General features: G+C 36.5%; 1 protein-coding gene across 2 annotated transcripts in view; it reads left to right on the top strand.

The window, feature by feature from the left end:
- Nucleotides 1-17,940, top strand: part of SH3RF1 (SH3 domain containing ring finger 1) — a 91,172-nt gene that overhangs the window by 58,368 nt on the left and 14,864 nt on the right. For both annotated transcript variants that reach the window (XM_056346167.1, XM_056346176.1), the window contains exons 5-9: nucleotides 4,411-4,713; nucleotides 5,562-5,672; nucleotides 13,749-13,906; nucleotides 16,659-16,829; nucleotides 16,990-17,249. In XM_056346167.1, the coding sequence (XP_056202142.1) occupies nucleotides 4,411-4,713; nucleotides 5,562-5,672; nucleotides 13,749-13,906; nucleotides 16,659-16,829; nucleotides 16,990-17,249 (1,003 nt within the window). The remainder of the gene's footprint in view (nucleotides 1-4,410; nucleotides 4,714-5,561; nucleotides 5,673-13,748; nucleotides 13,907-16,658; nucleotides 16,830-16,989; nucleotides 17,250-17,940) is intronic.

Here is a 17,940-nt window from a genome sequence, read left to right as displayed (position 1 = left end):
TTTTAAATCAAAATCAGTAGAAAATAATGACAGCTTTTGTTTTCCCAAGTTAATATGAACAACTGGGAAACACAGTTGTATTAATCCAGCTCCTCTAGCTTTATTTATAAACAATCTTATAGAAATGTATGGGAATGTATGGGGGAAAAAAGTCAAATTATCTAAAATACTCACTGTAGTATAATTTTAAGTTCATTGTCATTTTAAACATATGCATCTATCAGTTAACATTTTAAGCAACGAGAACATAAGATTTTATGTACATAGTGTGTCAGGTTGTGGTGGGGGTTTATTAGCATCTTCTCCTGTACCAAACAGGAGTGTTTCAAAACATATTTGATTTTTATTGTGTCTATACACTTCAGATTGGATTTTAGGCTGAATTTCTTTTTAATGTTGTACTTATTAGGCTAACTTTGTCTATCACTGTTAGATGATGTGATCTGATTTAATATGTGTAGAAAAAAAAATAATCAGACTTTTGTGACAATACTAACACAGAAGAATAAGATAAAACCTTTTATGGCAACTTTTCTCTACTTTTTTACCTGCCCAGAACTTAAACCAGAAAATTTATGCAAAACCTGAATGTTGTATATTATACCACATCGAGTGCAATTCTTAATAGTCTAATCCCCACTATATTTGAAAGTGATAATCTCAATGTTATCATTCCAATGACAATTTCTAGGCATCATAGTTTTGATTAATTTCCCTAACAAAAACTGCAATAAAGAACTATTCCATTTGTTTAAAAAATTAATATAAAAGCAGCTTTGCTTATGACTGTGATCTGTTCAAGATTTGCAAAATTATTTTTCCACTGGTTTGGACAAAATACATTTGTTTTGAAACTTTAATTGCAAATCTGAATTTAGGCTTCTAAGCTATTACCTATCCTCCAGGATGACACAAAAAAAAAAAAAAAAAGCCAGATAAGGACAATGTTTGCCTTAGTTCCACTTAAGCTTTGGTTCTTTGTTTCCAAATATATGTGAAAGTGAAATGTTGTCTAGAAATCTGAATTTGACTAATAATAGTGTTGGTAATGTGGAAAAATAACTCCTTGACATATGGTGATGTAGTGAAATTGCATAAATAAAAACTTTGGATGAATGTGAGTAAAAAGATTGTTTGAGGCAGAAGATGGTGTTTTCACTTAATTTCAGAAAGTGGTGATACTTGAATTCTCACTGTGTGAGTGAAGAACACCTCAATTAATTTGTAAAGTAAGTACAGTAAAGCACAACTATAAGATACCTTGAAATAACTCTTGGATGGTAGTCTACTTGATAATTTCTCCAGATGGCTGCACGCAGGCAGAAACCTCTCTGCTAGCCCCAAGCCCTACCGCAGCACTGAGGCAGCTCAGCCGGCCGCTGCTGTATTGGCCCCCACTTAGAAAGTTGTTCCATTTCCTGGGTTTGGGGCAGGAAGGGGAATTGGATTCCAGGCCACCTGTTACAGCAAAGATTTTGTTGAATGAAAAAACCAATAAATGTGAATGTAAAGGTTAAAGTAAAGAAGCTTCAGTTCAAATACATCTGTTCAGGAAAACAACTGACGTAGAAAATGAGGGAATAGATACCGAGGTATTTGTGGCAGAAAGGAATGTTGTATTGAAACACTTTATAGCATGAGTGGGATGCATCCCCATGGTGACCTTGAATGGTTGCTAGCCATTTCATTGGAGAATGCATGCAAGTTCTTCATTTCTCTTCTTAAGGAAGAAATAATCTGTACTACGCTAAATATTTTGCAACTGTTGCTGTCCTCAGGTTACTTCTAAGAAAAGGCCAGTAACCAGTTCACTTCCATGTTTAGGTTCATGCTACTGTCCCGTGCTTGCTTCTGTACACAAGAAAGCGCAGTATGTTGCTTATATTTGAACCAGTCTTGAATCAATCCCATGGGCAAGCCTTTATTTAATAGGTTGATCGCTGTATAGAATAATAAGACTCTGCAAGCATGAATACTTTCAGGAGGTAAACAAACATAACTAGGTGTAACAGTTACCTCAGGGTGCTTTTAGCAGAGTGGCTTTGGGTTTTGGTTTTTATTCCTGGGTGATCTCTTAACTTTTCTGATTAGGTAGTTCTTGTTTTAGAAATGAGTACTGCCTTTCTTTCTCTGACCTGTGTAATTTGTGAACAGGCTCTTTGATAAATAAAGGGGTACATTAGATAAGAATAGAAGCGGTTGCAGCCATTGTGTAAGATATGGAAGACACAAATTCTCAGGAAGGACATGGAAGAATTTCAGTCTCAGCTGGAAAACAATGAAATGTGCAAATACATAAAATTATTAGTCTTTGAAAAGTTCGCATGTTCTTGCATGATGGATAGGACCCTGATAGGATGAGTAGCAGAACAGGCATTTTGGTCTAATTATCTACTTGTTTCATATCCTTCAGCCTGATATCAGTGTTCTGTGATAAAATAACATTTTCACTGGTCTGTTAAAAGTATATATTTTATTAAATCTAGAATTTAATACATTAAAAAATAATTATACAGATAATTATCTAAATAATGGCTTTGCAGTTTAATTGGAGAAAGCTGTATGGTTATGTCTTCTGTACTATACAAGTGGTACAAAATTATTTTGTCCCTGTGATCCATGTCCAGCATTAGGAGGAAGGAAAATCTAACATCCACCTTTTTCTTAGGGTTGGTTTACTACTGTGACATTGTCTTCTCCTATCTTTCCTGTTCTCTTCAGCTGCATTCTAAAGGACCAACAATAAAAACATTTCAGAAAAAAATCTACATTCTCATCTTCCTATCCTTTTTCCCATTATGCCCCTCTTCCACTGCAGTATGTTCTAGGTAGTTCTTCCTCTTCAAGCATTTCATAATTTTAATTTTCCTGCAGTTGCATCCTGGTAGGTTTTTGTGTCAACCCCTCATTGTTCCAGTAGTTCTAGTTTTGAACTTTGTTTCTCTGTTTCTTCTGTATATGCATGGAATTTCCTTCCAGATCTCATTTTTCAAATACCACTTGAAAACCTTTTCTATAAAATAAATAAATAAATAAATAAATAAATCTTCATTCTTTCACACCACTTTCTATAACCTACTTGTCCTCAGAGATAGACAAGTGTTCAGGGTGTAAGTTGTTGTCATTTCTGGGAGCTGCATTTGAATCAGTGTTGATGCTGTCATGATTGATGATGTGTTATTTTTCTAGTAAAGATTTGATGGGGTAGAATACTGCTTTAAAACTCTTCATGAGCCTAGTAGGTATCTTAAGACTTGTAGAAAAACAGGTAAAATAAATAGAAGAAATAATATGCTGTAGAACAGAAATAGTACTTCCACAGTAGCTAATCTCATTCTTTCATCCTGATGTTCTTCATAAAAGATTTTTCCCTTCTTCCTAACTGGCTGCATTTATCCAAGTAACAGTATTCATATTTAGTGGTACATATTAACATTACTTAACTTGTTCAGAAAAGTGGTGCTGGTGTTACTTCAGCTCGTGAATAAAAGAGGACTCTGACATTGTTATTTCCACTAGCTCTAAAATATAAATAAGACTTTCTGGAAGTAAAGGGCTTGTGAAAAATGTAGGGGGGTTTGTTTGTTGTTGCCCACCCTCCCCTCACATAGCTTACATTTTATTGTAAGAAGAAAATGTGTGGGATTCCATATTTCTTCATTAGGAAGGAAGGATTTGTTTGCATTTAATATAATATTGTAACAAATTAACAAATAGAAAATTTCATTGTGAACAAAAATTCATTAAATAAACTTTAAAAATGCATTTGAGGGTTCTTGGGCACAAAGATGCTGCTTCTGCATTAGAAAATTCAGAAGGTGAGAAGGTAGTTCCACAGAATTGCCAGTATGTATTTCTTTTCTCCTTATACTGTCTTATGCTCATATAGCTACTTGTTGTCAGGCTGATACAGCTGGATATTTAGTCTGTCCTACTACGTTCTTAAATTTGCGTTTAGGAAGCCTGTTATTTTACTACAGGTAGTGTTAAAGATATGTGTGTAAGTACCAAGGGATTCTAGGAGAAATGTCTTCAAAAGCCTACATGCAGAGGTGTGGGCTTATGTCATACAAACAAAACAAAAAAGGTTTAAAGTGAAATGAACGTTCAAGAAGTTTTGTGATGCAGATTTTTATATTACAAGGTTGGAGGGGACCACTGTGTTCTAGTCTGACTTCTAGATGAAACAGGCAGTGGATGTTGCTGAATTAAGCTACGTCTAACTAGAGCATAGTGGCCTTTCTTGATTGAATTTTTACCTCTGGTGGGTAGTCCACAGCAGCCCGAGAGTAAGTGTGTTAAGTTTGTAGTGACAGACCTGTTGCTCCGTAATGACTAATATCTTTTTTTTGTTATATTCAGGTGATTTTTATGAATAAAAAAGTACTAACATGTGACTATCTTTTGTAGTTTAACACAGCAGCCAAACAGTTGATAGAATTGGATAAGCCCTCAGGTTCTGCTGTCGACTCTGGAGAAGGTACCTCTGGGGCAGCCCACAACAATTCAACCCAAAAGCACACTGATACTAAGAAAAACACCAAAAAACGGCACTCTTTTACCTCCCTCACTATGTCCAACAAGTCTTCACAGTCTTCTCAGAATCGCCACTCAATGGAAATTAGTCCTCCTGTCCTCATCAGCTCCAGCAACCCAACCGCAGCAGCCCGCATAAGTGAGCTGACAGGACTTTCCTGTAGTGCCCCTTCTCAGGTAATTTACATGAAATCAAATATAAATCATGTGTGCATTTTTTTTAAATAACTGTAAAAGTTTCTGATCTTATTAGATTACTTACAGTTATTAATGATGTGTAAATATTAGCATATGCTTTCATGAAGTTAATCTTCAAACATGACATCATTAAAAGAAAACATTTTATAACACTTCTTATACAATGATAGCAAATATTTTTGCTTTTGTAATTAATTTTTTTCACCGTTTTTAGTTTATTAAGTGTCACAAGGATTTTTATTAAACTGTAGAAACTAGAAACTGGAGTGATTTAATTTCTTGGGTTTTTTCTAAATTGTATATAATATTGGATATTAATACACGTGAGTAAAAGGTAAATTCAACTGGAAAAGTACATGAATTCCAGAAATATACTGTATTAATGTGACTGTGATAAGTGGAAATATTTATTTGTTACTTTCCTGCTCCTTCAAAGCTCTTAGTTACAAGCTACAGTAGTTGGTGAACAGTTGTCTCTTTCACATAAAGATTATGTTTTGGGAGAAGAGGTAGTAATAGAGAGTAAGAAGTATTGATGTCACTTTACATGAGCTAGTAAATATATTTTATTAGCACATCTTTGGGATCTGACAGCCTTTTATGGAAGCTAGTTCAGTATATCTTCAGAGATTCTGAAACTTCAGGAAAAGTGAGCAGTGTAATCCAATACTGTTTGTATGAATATCTAACAAAAAATTAGTTCCAGTCTAAAGCTGCTGATAGCAGAGTACTGGAGATTTTGGCCATGAAGCTTACAGCTGCGTCAGAACCAGCTCTTATTAAACTACTTAGAACTGACCCTGCTGGTTGTTTTCTTTTTTTGACAGGTTCATATTGGTACTACGGGGCTAATTGTGACTCCACCCCCTAGCAGCCCAGTCACAACAGGGCCTTCATTTACCTTCCCATCAGAAGTTACCTACCAAGCTGCTCTTGGTGTAAGTACTGTTTAAGAAAACTCAGCCTTCATATTTATCTTTTGTCTGTTCAGTCTTTTTTGTTTCTCAGGTTCTGATATACTGATTTGAAATTATGATTATCTAGGGGATAGACAATGGTATAAATTGGACTACAGAAAAAGCATTCTTGAAACAAAAATGTTTGCATCCTGTCATGCATATCCATGTCTCCAACTTCGCTGTCATGTCTCTGTAGTAAACACACTTCTTTCCAGAACAGTGTTTCTTTTCAACATGAGTAGGAAAGATTATGCTGGGGAGGTGGGTAGGTTAGGGGAAACAAGCAAGACCTTACAAAAAAACATCAACTTGAGACCACAGCTGCCAGATATTTCTGTCTTACTTAATGTCAGTATTATCAGGATTTTTTTAAATAAGTTTCGAAACCCTGCTTTCTCCTAATTAAATAAGATTATTTTAGTTGTGTGTATCTAGCACATCTAAAGTTCTTGGAGATCAATATGAAAAACTATTGCAAATGGCCATCTTTCATAGGAAGGAATATATTGCAGTGTTGTTCGCTTTGGACAAAGTCAATGACATTGCATTCAAAAAGTGCAAGATTTCATTCCAAAACCAACTGAAGTTCTTTATTTTGCTATGCTTCTGGTAGAGAATCTCTGGAATATCCTCTATCATACTGCACTTATCAGAGCCTGACCTTAACTGAAGTAAAGATTGTGGATAATATCAGAGATCTTCAAGGGAACTTAGTGAGCCTTTATTTTGATCATGGGAATTGCCAAATCTTATTCTTGGTTTGAGTCCAAAATTGTGCTTAACCCTGACCTTTAGGGGAGGGGCACAGCTGAATAATAAATCTTCACTTAGTTTAAAAAAACAACAAAACAACCCCCCCCAAAAAACCCAAGGCTGTTGATCTTGTTTAGGTGTCTAATTATTCTTGCAGTCTTTAAAGCAAGTAAAACATGATGAATAGCCTTGCTGCTAAATGCACCTGGGTTTGTTTTCAACATTTGGCACTTGGATGATTTTACACATTTGTCTGCAAAATCCAAGGCAGAATTGTCTGTCGTCTTTTATCAATGTTTTGTTAAGTAAATGCTTAGGTGTGGCTCAGTTGCAGCAGAGAGGTTGCATTTTGACAGCTTTCTTTGGGACTTTTAAGTTATGTTTTTCAGTCCTTAAAATTACGATGCTGTTATTTTCTGAATTATCTCAATACTTCTTTCTGAAATGGTAAGCACATGGTAAGTGCATGCCAGAACCAGGTATAGTACTGCACAGTCTTTTTCAGTCACAACTATATTGATAGTATGACCCTTTTATCCTGTTAGTCTGATGTTTAGATCTTGCGAATTTGCATCCATTCATTTGGTCTGACTGTAGCACAAAGTTTATGTTCAGCTACATATCCACCATGATCCCACAAATATTCGTCATTAGTGATGTAGTAATTACTGTCCTGCAAGTAAATGTATGTCACATTCTTTGTTCTTCAGACAGATGACCTTAATATTGACAATTTTACATACAGTGTGCTTTTGCCCTGTCTTACTGAGTAACACAGGTTGTGCTATAACAATGCTGTGTCCTTTTATTGTTAACAACTCCTTCAATCTGTGGATCACCTGTGCAGTCCTACTGTTAAATGTATGCTAATCTGGAACCAATTAATAATCTCCTTGTATTTAGAGTCATATTTTACTGTCACAGGGTGGTTGAAGTTGGAAGGGATCTCTGGAGGTCATCTAGTCTAACCTCCCTGTACAAGCAAGGCTGCCTAGAACCAGTTGCCCAGGATGGTGTTGAGATAGCTTTTGAATATCTCCAAGGATGGAGACTCCACAAAATCTCTGGGCAACCTGTGCCAGTGCTCAGTCACCTTCACAGTGAAAAACTGTTTCCTGATATTCAGATGGAACCTCCTGTGTTTCAATTTGTGTTTCAATGGGCACCACTGTAAAAAGCATGGCTCCATCTTTGTATCTTCTCTTTGGGTACTTACATACATTGCTGTGATCCCCCTGAGCTTTCTCTAGGCCAAACAGTCCCACCTCTCTCAGCCTTTCCTCACAGGAGAGATGCTTCAGTCCCTTAATTATCTTAGTAGGCCTTCGTTGGACTCTCCAGTATGTCCATGTCTCTCTTGTACTGGGGAGCCCAGAACTGGACACAGTACTCCAGGTTTGGCCTCATCAGTGCTGAGGAGAGGGAAAGGATCACTTCCCTTGACCTGCTAGCAAGACTACGCCTAATGAAGCCCAGGATACCGTTACCCTTCTTTGCCACAAGGCTCATTTTTGCCTTTGCCTCATTGTTGGCTCATGTTCTTTGTGTCTACCAGGAAGGACCCCCAGGTCCTTTTTTTGCATATGATGTATACCTCTAATACTAGAAACAATTAGCTGCTTACATGTATCCATGTAATCTTTTATACTTTGTTCATCCTGTCCTTCAGAAAATACCTGTGAGAACTGAGTAAATAAAATCATTGTTGGTATCATCTGTGCTCTTAGGCAGAATACAAGTCTAGCTAACATACAGGCTGCAGACATTTAGTAATTGATTTGATTCATTGCTGAGATACGTTTTGGAGAGGATAGGGTAGGCAGGATTCAAAGCACCGTTTCAAAAGTTCTGTCAGAAGTTGCGTTTTTTCTCCTCTCAGAAGAAAACACTTCTGTTTGTTATTAAGAATCAGTAGTTCTTTCTTTGGTGCCAACATGGAAAAATACTTTATTTTGGTGCTGGTGCAAAGTCATTAAACCACCTCCAGTGCTTTAGTTGCATAAGCTTGTTCAAAAGCAGCCTCACCATTGGTACCCACAGGAATTAAATTAACAGTGCTAAATGCAGCATGGAGTGAAACTCCTGCCCCATGATTGTCCTGTATCCTGGAGTGCTACTTTCTCTTTGTGATAACCATGTTCCTGGTTATGTTTCCAATTAGGCATATAATTCCTATGGAGAATCTGAATTATTCTCTGCCACCTCTTTAAAAGTCAATAACCTTCTGTACATAATGTTCTGTTTCTTCTTGACTTGTTTTCAACATGACTAAAATACAAACTGGCAGCTCAGTTTAGAGTCAGGTGGTTCCTGTGTTTTTTTACTATAGTGGATATTAGATAATGATGCAGTTTATAGTCACAGACTGTGAAGCGTCTTTTACGTCACTTTTTCTCTTGCTTTGTATTTCTTGTTGTAATTTTAGAAATGTGCACAACGGTTCTGACAGAGCAAGAGAGAAAGTGATGATCTTGTGTCTCTGGATGTTTCCCTTCTGGAAATACCCTCCCTGACATTCTGAGCTTTAATTTCAAAGTACAGAACAATTGTGATTGTGTGATTTAATACATCAGAAGTGGTTGGCTTGAGTTCTTTTACTCTTGTATTTTTTTTTTTGCTTTTGTAAGTATAAACTCCTGCATTTCTCTAAGCTTCTCCCTTTAACTTTTTCTTCATTTCTCAACACTAAGCAAATGACAGAGTTGGATTGGAACAGGGAGAGTTTCTCTTTAGCATGAAGATGGTTTCATTGTATCTTCTTCCTGTCAATCATTTTGGAGTTTATAACACTATTTAAAAGTAAATGTTTTAGTTGATTTACAGTTATTGTGAGCAAGCTATTTATACAACTTCTTTTACTTCATGCCAAACTCAGAATAAGGGGAAAGAAGACATCAGAGAGGATGAGCATGATTCCCCATCAGTGAAGAAGAGAAGGATATATTCCTTTACAGTAATCCTGAGTTTACACATCTTTGCTACATTTATCTGTCCTGACTGTAGAAGCAAAGAAAACCTAGTGTCTTCTCTTACCTTTTGTAAGAAAGATGGGTGTTTTATTGGTAAGAGAAGATATTATGAGCTGTCCTGTTCAGTAGCAAGTTTCTCTAAGATAGTTGAGATTAATTCCTAGCCCAAATAAGCCTGTGAGTCTTTTGTCCGTGTATATGTATAGGATCACTTTTTAGTTTGTTGTTGGGGTTTTTTAATAATTACTATGGTGGTTCAAAAAATACCGATTGTATTAATTTTATTTTGTCCGTAATAATCTTTTGTAGATGTTATTTGGTACCAAACATTGTATGAAGTAAGTAATTAACAAATTTGCAGCCAAAATTGACACAAATACAACTTAGGAATGAGAGTGCTTTTGTCCAGTGACCATACACCTTATCTGCTGCTTCTGTCACTTAAAATTTAGTTTGTATTCAGAAAATGTGATGATTTATTGGAAACTTTTATCTTACAGCAGCATTTCTTTAGCCAGCCACATTAATTCTTGTTTTGTGTTTTGAGGTTTGATTTTTTGAAAATGAAGAAGCTATGAACTGAGACAAACTTTTCACAACTGAAGCTTTTGACTGTGATATTACCACTTACACTGTTCTCTGGGGCTTCAAACCACAACTTTGCCCTTAACGGGCATTAATTGATCTGCTTTTCTTGGCTACTGGCATTTTTGAACCTTGTAGCTGCTTAGTATATTTGAAGTTCTTCATAAAATATAAATAGCAGATGTCAAGTTCAATAGTTGTGGGGTAAAAATATGCACATACAATTACGTAAGGCTCATTTAATTGGGAGGAAATTCTTGGATGTAATTTATAAGGTAGTTATCTAATGGAGGAGATCTAGTTGCTATAGATTTTGCTGAAAAAACTCTTAAAGGAAGTATGTGATTTGAACCATGATATGGGAAAAACAGAGACAAAATACACCACAACAAAGTTAGTTACGTTCAAAAAGAGCAGCAGAAAAACAGAATTTAGCAATAACAGATACCTTCCTTTCATTCTGCCTTTACAGTCTCTTGAGAAGTTAAAAGTGTTTTGGATTGCAATCAATCTAGATATCCATATTGCTACTTTTGCAGATTGAATATGTTGACTTTGCAATGGTGTCATGGTAGGTGCACTTAAGTAGCAGAAATAGGTGGTCTGTGTTGGGATGGCGCACATTCAGTTACGTGCTGAAGATTTAAAAAATGAAAAAAATCCATGTTTTTTCTGGTCGTGTTCTCTTGCACACACGCACGCGCACACGCACACTCTCTCTCTCTCTCTCTCTCTCTCTGCCCCTCTGTTAAATTATATAAGGTACTCTGAATTACTGTTAATGAGGCACAAGCTGTGAAGGTTATAGTATACTGATAACATTTAGCTCTCTTTTATGTAGTTCCAGCTGATTCAATAGTGTTAGTCAGGAGGAGGTTTAAATAAGAACTGTCTGAATTTTAACCAACAAAAATTCAAATCAGCTTTTGTTGGGAAGAGGAAGCCGCTGAAAGAAACAGTGAGGTTTTGTGTGAGAGGCCTGTTCTTGGTAACATATATTTATAGTTCAGGAATTTTGTTAAACATGAGCCTTAATTTGTTAGCCTTCAGGGGATTTTGCAAGTCATATATTTTTTCCTAGACCTTGTGAGTGTGAAGACAGTTAAGGAATGTTTTTTTTCCACTGCTATGCCTTTTGTTATTCTTTGGGTAAGCTCATTATTGATCTTCAGTTGACTGATAAGGGAAAGGAGCCTAATTATATTTAAACTTAGTAAGATGTATGTGTTTCTAGAGTATGGGTACAGGTACTATTTAATGTTTTAAAATATATTATCAAATTATGTAATGTTTCATCTTCCAATTAATAAAAATAGTTTATCACTTATTTGCTCTTTTGTATGGTTAAAAGTATACCTGGCTGAAAAGGTATTTCCGCCCCTCAGCTACCTAAAATAAAAATACTCTCAATTATTTACATAAGCACATTTTATTAAATCACATGGGATTTGCATATATCCTTTCACAGAATGTTGAGTATGGGAACCATCGAAACTAGGTTGTGCGCTTGAAGTAGGTCTGTTTCTCGATAGCTAGAAAAATGGTTACATGCCAGAAAACTTCTTGAAAACTTGGCCAGAGCATTTGGATCTGTTTTATCAAGTTGTAGCAGTGCAAGCTGAAGAGCCTTAGTTCTTTAAAGCCTATCAGGTAGTTTCTTTAGATTTCTAGGTACTTGCCAAGTCTTGAGGCATTTAATTGGGCTGTGGCTCACTGCAGGTTTCATTACCATAGTAATAGACATGGGGAGGGGAGCAGAACCTGAATAAGGCAGAATCAAATGGAGCTGGGAGGGTGCCTTTATTGCAGCTAAAAATTCGATGTATGTTGTGTGTTCAAATGAATAAAATACAATGCCCAGCATTTGTATCTTTAGAGACGCAGGAAGTGTGGAATTGTGACAACCTTGATATTGTGCATTAATATAGGTTTAATTTTAAAGATTTCCAGCTATTCATCTCCTAATGTGGATTTACAGGTTCTACTATGTATGAAGGAATCTAGATGCCTAAAAAAAGATTTGAATTTATATTCTATAGACAGGGTGCCTAAAAGTTAGATGCTCACATTCAGCTTGGATTCAGCTAAGACTTTTGTTGAAGCTGACTGGGAGGGGGAAATAATGTCTGCTGTAAAGCAACTGAAAGAGAAATGTTGGTATTTCAGTATGAATTAGCAAGGTATTTTAAAAAGAGTGTATAATAGATGGGGATTTAGAATGTGAAGCAAATGCAATTGCCGTTCTTGTAAATACCTATTAATATCAGAGCTCACAATGAAGTTTCTCTAGCAGGTCATGTTTGCTTTGTGTTGGATACAGAAGGCCTGTTCTTAAGAAATTGTTAACGTATGATCAGAAAAAAAGCTTTAAATAAACCAGGAACATTTCACAATATACCATGCAATTTATATCATAACTAAGCATAAGAATTTTGACTGAAAAATTGTGAGTTAATCAGTTTTCTCTACATTTGAAAGCTTTCAGCCATGCAGTTCTTTACTGTGTCATGACAGCATAAGACTAGTTGAGAGAGCCGTCTTTTTATTAACTCTTTCACCAGGTGCAGCGAGGTAACAATCACAGTGAGCTTATTTTCCTTATAGATTTTTCTTTAGAAAAAAAAAACCCACCTTTGGAATTAGGCTGTTGGAGGGGAATTAAAATGATTTTCAATTATATGTTTTCCAAACTGATAATGTAATGCTGTGCATTTATACCCTGATGTATTGGAAGAGCCAGGCCGTACTTCAGGACATTTTGTTAATTTATATTTTTGGTTTGTGGTTTTTAGACCTGAAGTGGTGTGGATTAGAGTTTGTTTCAGTATTAAAGGATTGCATTAAGTTGAAGATCATGTTTGAATTTAATACAGTTTTACATTTTCAATGCTGGATGGTTTTTGTTACTCTTTTTGTGTGCGTTGTAACACAAATAATTATTTTTGGAAGGGGGGAAGGAAAAGTTCTCCTTTTGTGAGAGACTTTTCCCAGGAGTGTCAGTACACAAGGTCCTAAAGAATTGTCTGAGGCTTTACAGAGCAGAAGGTAACAATTGCTCTATTGATTCTCAAAAGGCATCGAAGCCTGTGGGCAGGACCCCCATTACGAACTGCCTGTAAAGGAACTGTGCCTTTTTACTGGGGTGTTTGTTAAAGATTAACAATCTTGATAATACTGAATTTCAAAAGCTAACTCTTTTAAACTAGAAGAATAGGAGAAAGTGGTAACAATAGCTCAGTGACAATGGTCTCATATTGTGCTGGCTTTTATAACGTACATCAAAAGAAAATTTCCCCTAGAACGGGTGGTTTGGGGTGCACTGCTGCTGAATTGTATATTATGTTTCAGCTTCAGGTTACAAAAACAATCATGTTTTGAAGTACAGTCAGCAGTAGGATGCAAAATCTACCTCCTGGAAGGCTTCTGATTTTTGTCGAGTCCTATCCTAAAGATGTTATAATTAGAAACAATGCTTTCTGTTTTTCCTGTGCTGAGAAATTGCTTGTCATATGCTTAATTAGCTGCCAAGACGTCAAGATTTTAAACTGGAAAAGGAGAAATAGAGACAAACCTAACTCTTCAGTTATATCGTACTGGTAGGTAAAGGAATAGTGAACTCTGCTCTTTCTTTCACATTTCCTTGGATTATCATACTTTTTTTGTTTGTTTGTTTGTTTTTGTTTTTGCAGCTGATTCAACTCATCAAACTATTGATCATCTGTTGCTATTTTTTTTCTCATAAAATCAGACTATGAACCCCCCACTTCCGCCACCACCACCTCTCTTGTCTGCTGCAGTCGTTGCATCGGCTTCTTCTGGTCCTCAGTCTGCAGGTGTAATACAAAGGCCTACATCAGGATCCACTGACCAAATGGCACATTTACGACCACAGACTCGTCCAAGTGTGTAAGTAAAATTGAAACTCACTGCCCGTCAGAAAAATGGAACAAGATCAGTAGCTTCACATGTACTTAAATCACACCAGCTGGCTTTGTTCTGCTAGAATTCCCAGAAAGCCAAGCTCACAACTCAGGACAAAAGCAACAAAACATACATAAAGGTGATAGCCCTAAACAACTTTCATACTGAGGGTTATTTATATCTTAGGTAAATATAGTCAGCTGTTACTGTATATACAAAGGACGCACTTCAAAGATATAAAATATATATTTATCATGCAGAAGATGAATGAATCTTTGAGGTAGCAATGAAGATTGTGTAACTTGCAAATGGCAAATACTGGAGTGAATTTATTCAGTGTTTTCTGTTATGTATGGTATGCAAAAGCTATTCCCATATGGAATAACTTATGCCAAAACATAGAAAGTGCTATATTTCATTTAGACTGTTACATTAGTACATCATTGTCAGACAGCTTGTGTAAGTTGCAATTGAAATTTGACTGAAGATTCTACAGTTCACTTAATTAATGGGTGGTAGTTTGGAATGAAGGCAGAAAGCTGGTAGTATTATATCTTCACACTTGTAATACAGGCAAATGTGCGTCATCCTTCTGGGCAAAAATATTTTGTACATTAACATGTGCTGCTGACAACATCTTTTTTCTTGGAAACTTATTTGTGTGCAGCTTGGAGAATAAGAACGATAAAAAAAAATAAAATTCAGGAGTGGCTGAACCATCTAACAGGGCATGTTTGAATAATGCAAGGAATGCCTTTGTTCTCTGTCTTTATTTTTGTCTTCCCACCAGGTTTCCTCCCACTCCAAAAGAGCGCTCTTCTTGTATAGCAGGTGCATCTGGATTTGGGCAGTTTCTTTGGTGTCAAGCATTTTAGCACTGCTTCTTATGGATTATTGTGCTTAGTGTAGTTAATCAAGTTCCCATCTCATTTATTCCCATCCTCCATCTTCAAAGGGTTGCTCTATAAGAGATTACTAATGAAATTTGGAATGATTTAACTAAAAGGGACGTTAATGAACACCAATTAAAGCACGTCAGTTGCTTTCCCATAGAGTTTCAGTATGTAGCTTTGTAGATCACCCCTAAATCACATATCACTGAAGCCTTTTGTTGCCAGTGTGTCATGTTGCCTTTAAAGCATATTTTGGACTTGGTTTGCCAGGTACCTATATTGCCTTTAAAGCATTTTTGCAGATAATGTAAAGTTTTCTGCGTGGACAGCAAGGAACAAAAATACAATGCAAAAAGGAGCAGCATACAGTTAATGCTATTGTTGCTGTGCACAAAAGACATTTTTGACAAAAGAATGTTTTGTAAAGCTACTTTTTTACCCTTGGGGTTCCAAGGGGAGTGGGAAAAAATGGCATTAGAAGTAGTTGTGCATCCTTTTTCAAAAAAGGGGATGTTCTACTGGTCTACCCTAATTGGCTGCCTCTTGCGAAAAGTATATTCTTTTGGGGAAAATGTGATTTATTAGAATGCTATTTCCTATAGGTCTGGGTCCATAATTATATAAACATGTTTATATAAACAGTTTAAATAGGTTTCTTGTGTTCAAACTGTGGCAGAAAATAGAACACTGTGGTGGTTAAAACAGTATCACATTTTAATGTGATTCCAGGAAACTGTGCAATCTTATATGAAGACTTCCCTAGGAATATTCCAGCATGCAACTGCAGGAGCTTCAGTTTTATTTTTGCTTTTTTTTTTCCTAAGAATGTTTTTTTTAAAAGGAAAAACTGCAAAATGTTTCTGAACTCTCAGTATGGTTTCAGATGCACTGTATTATACATTAATCTTGCTTAGAAGGAAAAAAGGGAAATTAGCTTTACAAGTGAGTAACTGGTAGCTACTTTATCCATAGACTTCAAGTTCTAGTAACATATGTTTTGACACTGAAGTTGCACAGGGAGGTTCCAATTTTGCAATATGAAAACTAGTTCTGATACTGATCTTTCATTCCCAACTAGCAGGATTTATCTGGGCTCCCCATTCTTCCTCAAAAAAAAGAAGTTGCCATGTCACAAAGCATGAGAGATACTAGAAGCTGGTGTAGGGAGAGAGAAGTGGGGTATGGTGGGGTCTATAGTTGATAATGATAGACTCATTTAGGTTGGAAAAATCATAAAGTCCAACCATATGAGATCATAAAGTCCAACCATTAACCCAGGACTGCAAAGTCCATCACTAAACCATGTCCCTAAGCACTGCGTCAATGTGTTTTTTAAATACCTCCGGGGATGGGGATTCCGCCACCTCCCTGGGCAGCCTGTCCCAACACTCAACCACCCTTGCAGTAAAGAAATTTTTCTTAATGTCCAATTGAAACCTCTCCTGGCGCAGCTTGAGGCCGTTTCCTCTTGTCCCATCATGTGTTACCTGGGAGAACAGACCTACCCACACCTGCCTACAACCTCCTTTCAGGTAGTTGTAGAGAGATAAATAGGTGTAGATAAACACCTATTTAATGAAGTTCATTAACTTAATTAAGAAAATAGTTTTATTAGAAGTATTGTACATTACATTTAAGTGCAGTTAGGAGGATATTCTTAATGGTCATTGTTTCCTTTAATGTTGCCATAACTTCTGTTTTAATATGGTAACAGTATGATAAATCAACTAACACATAACCCTTTCTGCCTTGCCTTCTTATCTCTGACTGAACTGTCAGAAAACACAAGTGACATTTTCGGTTGATTTAGCTTTATCAGTTGCATCTACTTTCCTGTTTGTTAGGTATATTGCTATATACCCTTATACTCCTCGAAAAGAAGATGAACTGGAACTGCGGAAGGGAGAAATGTTCTTAGTGTTTGAACGCTGTCAAGATGGCTGGTTCAAGGGAACTTCCATGCATACAAGCAAGATCGGTGTGTTTCCTGGAAATTACGTGGCTCCAGTTACAAGGTATACTTTTATACAAGCGTCTAAACAGTTCATCTACTTTCCAGTTCAAAATGATTCTGTTCTTTTATTTAATGCTAAAATTGGATAATAAAGAGCTGTGAGTTTAGTAACTAGCTCATTTTTCAGTTGTGTTTTACTTTTTTGCTTTTATTTTTGGCAGGACAGTGACAAGTGCATCACAAACAAAAGTTCCCATGTCTACTGCTGGCCAAACGGGACGAGTGGTGACTATGGTCAGTCCTTCCACTGCTAGTGGAACATCTCAGAAGCTCCAGGGAAATGGTGTGGCAGTGAACTCCAGCACAGTACCCACAGCTGTGGTCTCTGCAGCACATATCCAGACTAGTGCGCAAACCAAGGTCCTTATGCACGTGACAGGACAAATGACAGTCAACCAGGCTCGCAATGCAGTTAGAACAGGTAAAAAGAAAAAAAAAAAAGAAGCCTTTATGTGTGGTAGACAACCTGTAAGGTCTGTCTGGGCAAGTGGCTGGAGTCAGGGTATGTGTAAATATGTGTTGGGTTTTATTTAAGGCATTTTTAACATAGTTTTTTTAGTTGTATGCTTACTGTAATGACAATATATCTCTCTGGATTGCTGAATCTTTTATTCTCCTCTAAGCAACTCTGTGTACGTACATACTCCTACTGTTGGGAATTTATATGCCAAGCACTTAAGGTGGACCTTTTTTTATTCCAGCAGTATATGGGATGGGGACATTCTTTGAGCTTCCCTACTCATATGCAATTCATATAGTAATAAAAGTGATAAGAACATCTGAGTCATAGCTTATTTTTTCATGTTAACTGCGTAATAGCTACAGATTGCTCTAATTTAGTATTCACTTTTAAATTATCTCCTAACATCTTTGAAGACCTTTAGCATTCATTCCTTCTTCTTTTTCAGGTCTCTGGCTCAGGGTTGGTCCTTAGGCATTCCAGTTTGTTCTCTAACCTTGACTGCAACTTCTTTCAGCTTTGACTCTGAAACACTAAAGCTATACTGGCTTCAAGACCTACATGATCTGTTTCATAAAATCCTGTATTTCTGACAGGTATAACTGCCTTTACTGTCCGGGGCAGGCCACATCATAGTGAAACATGCCTTCTT

This window comes from Falco biarmicus, chromosome 1 (genome assembly GCF_023638135.1).
Source record: "Falco biarmicus isolate bFalBia1 chromosome 1, bFalBia1.pri, whole genome shotgun sequence".
Lineage (NCBI taxonomy): Eukaryota > Metazoa > Chordata > Aves > Falconiformes > Falconidae > Falco > Falco biarmicus.
The sequence above is the reverse complement of the archived record's forward strand: the minus strand, read 5'-3'. Positions and strand labels throughout refer to the sequence as shown.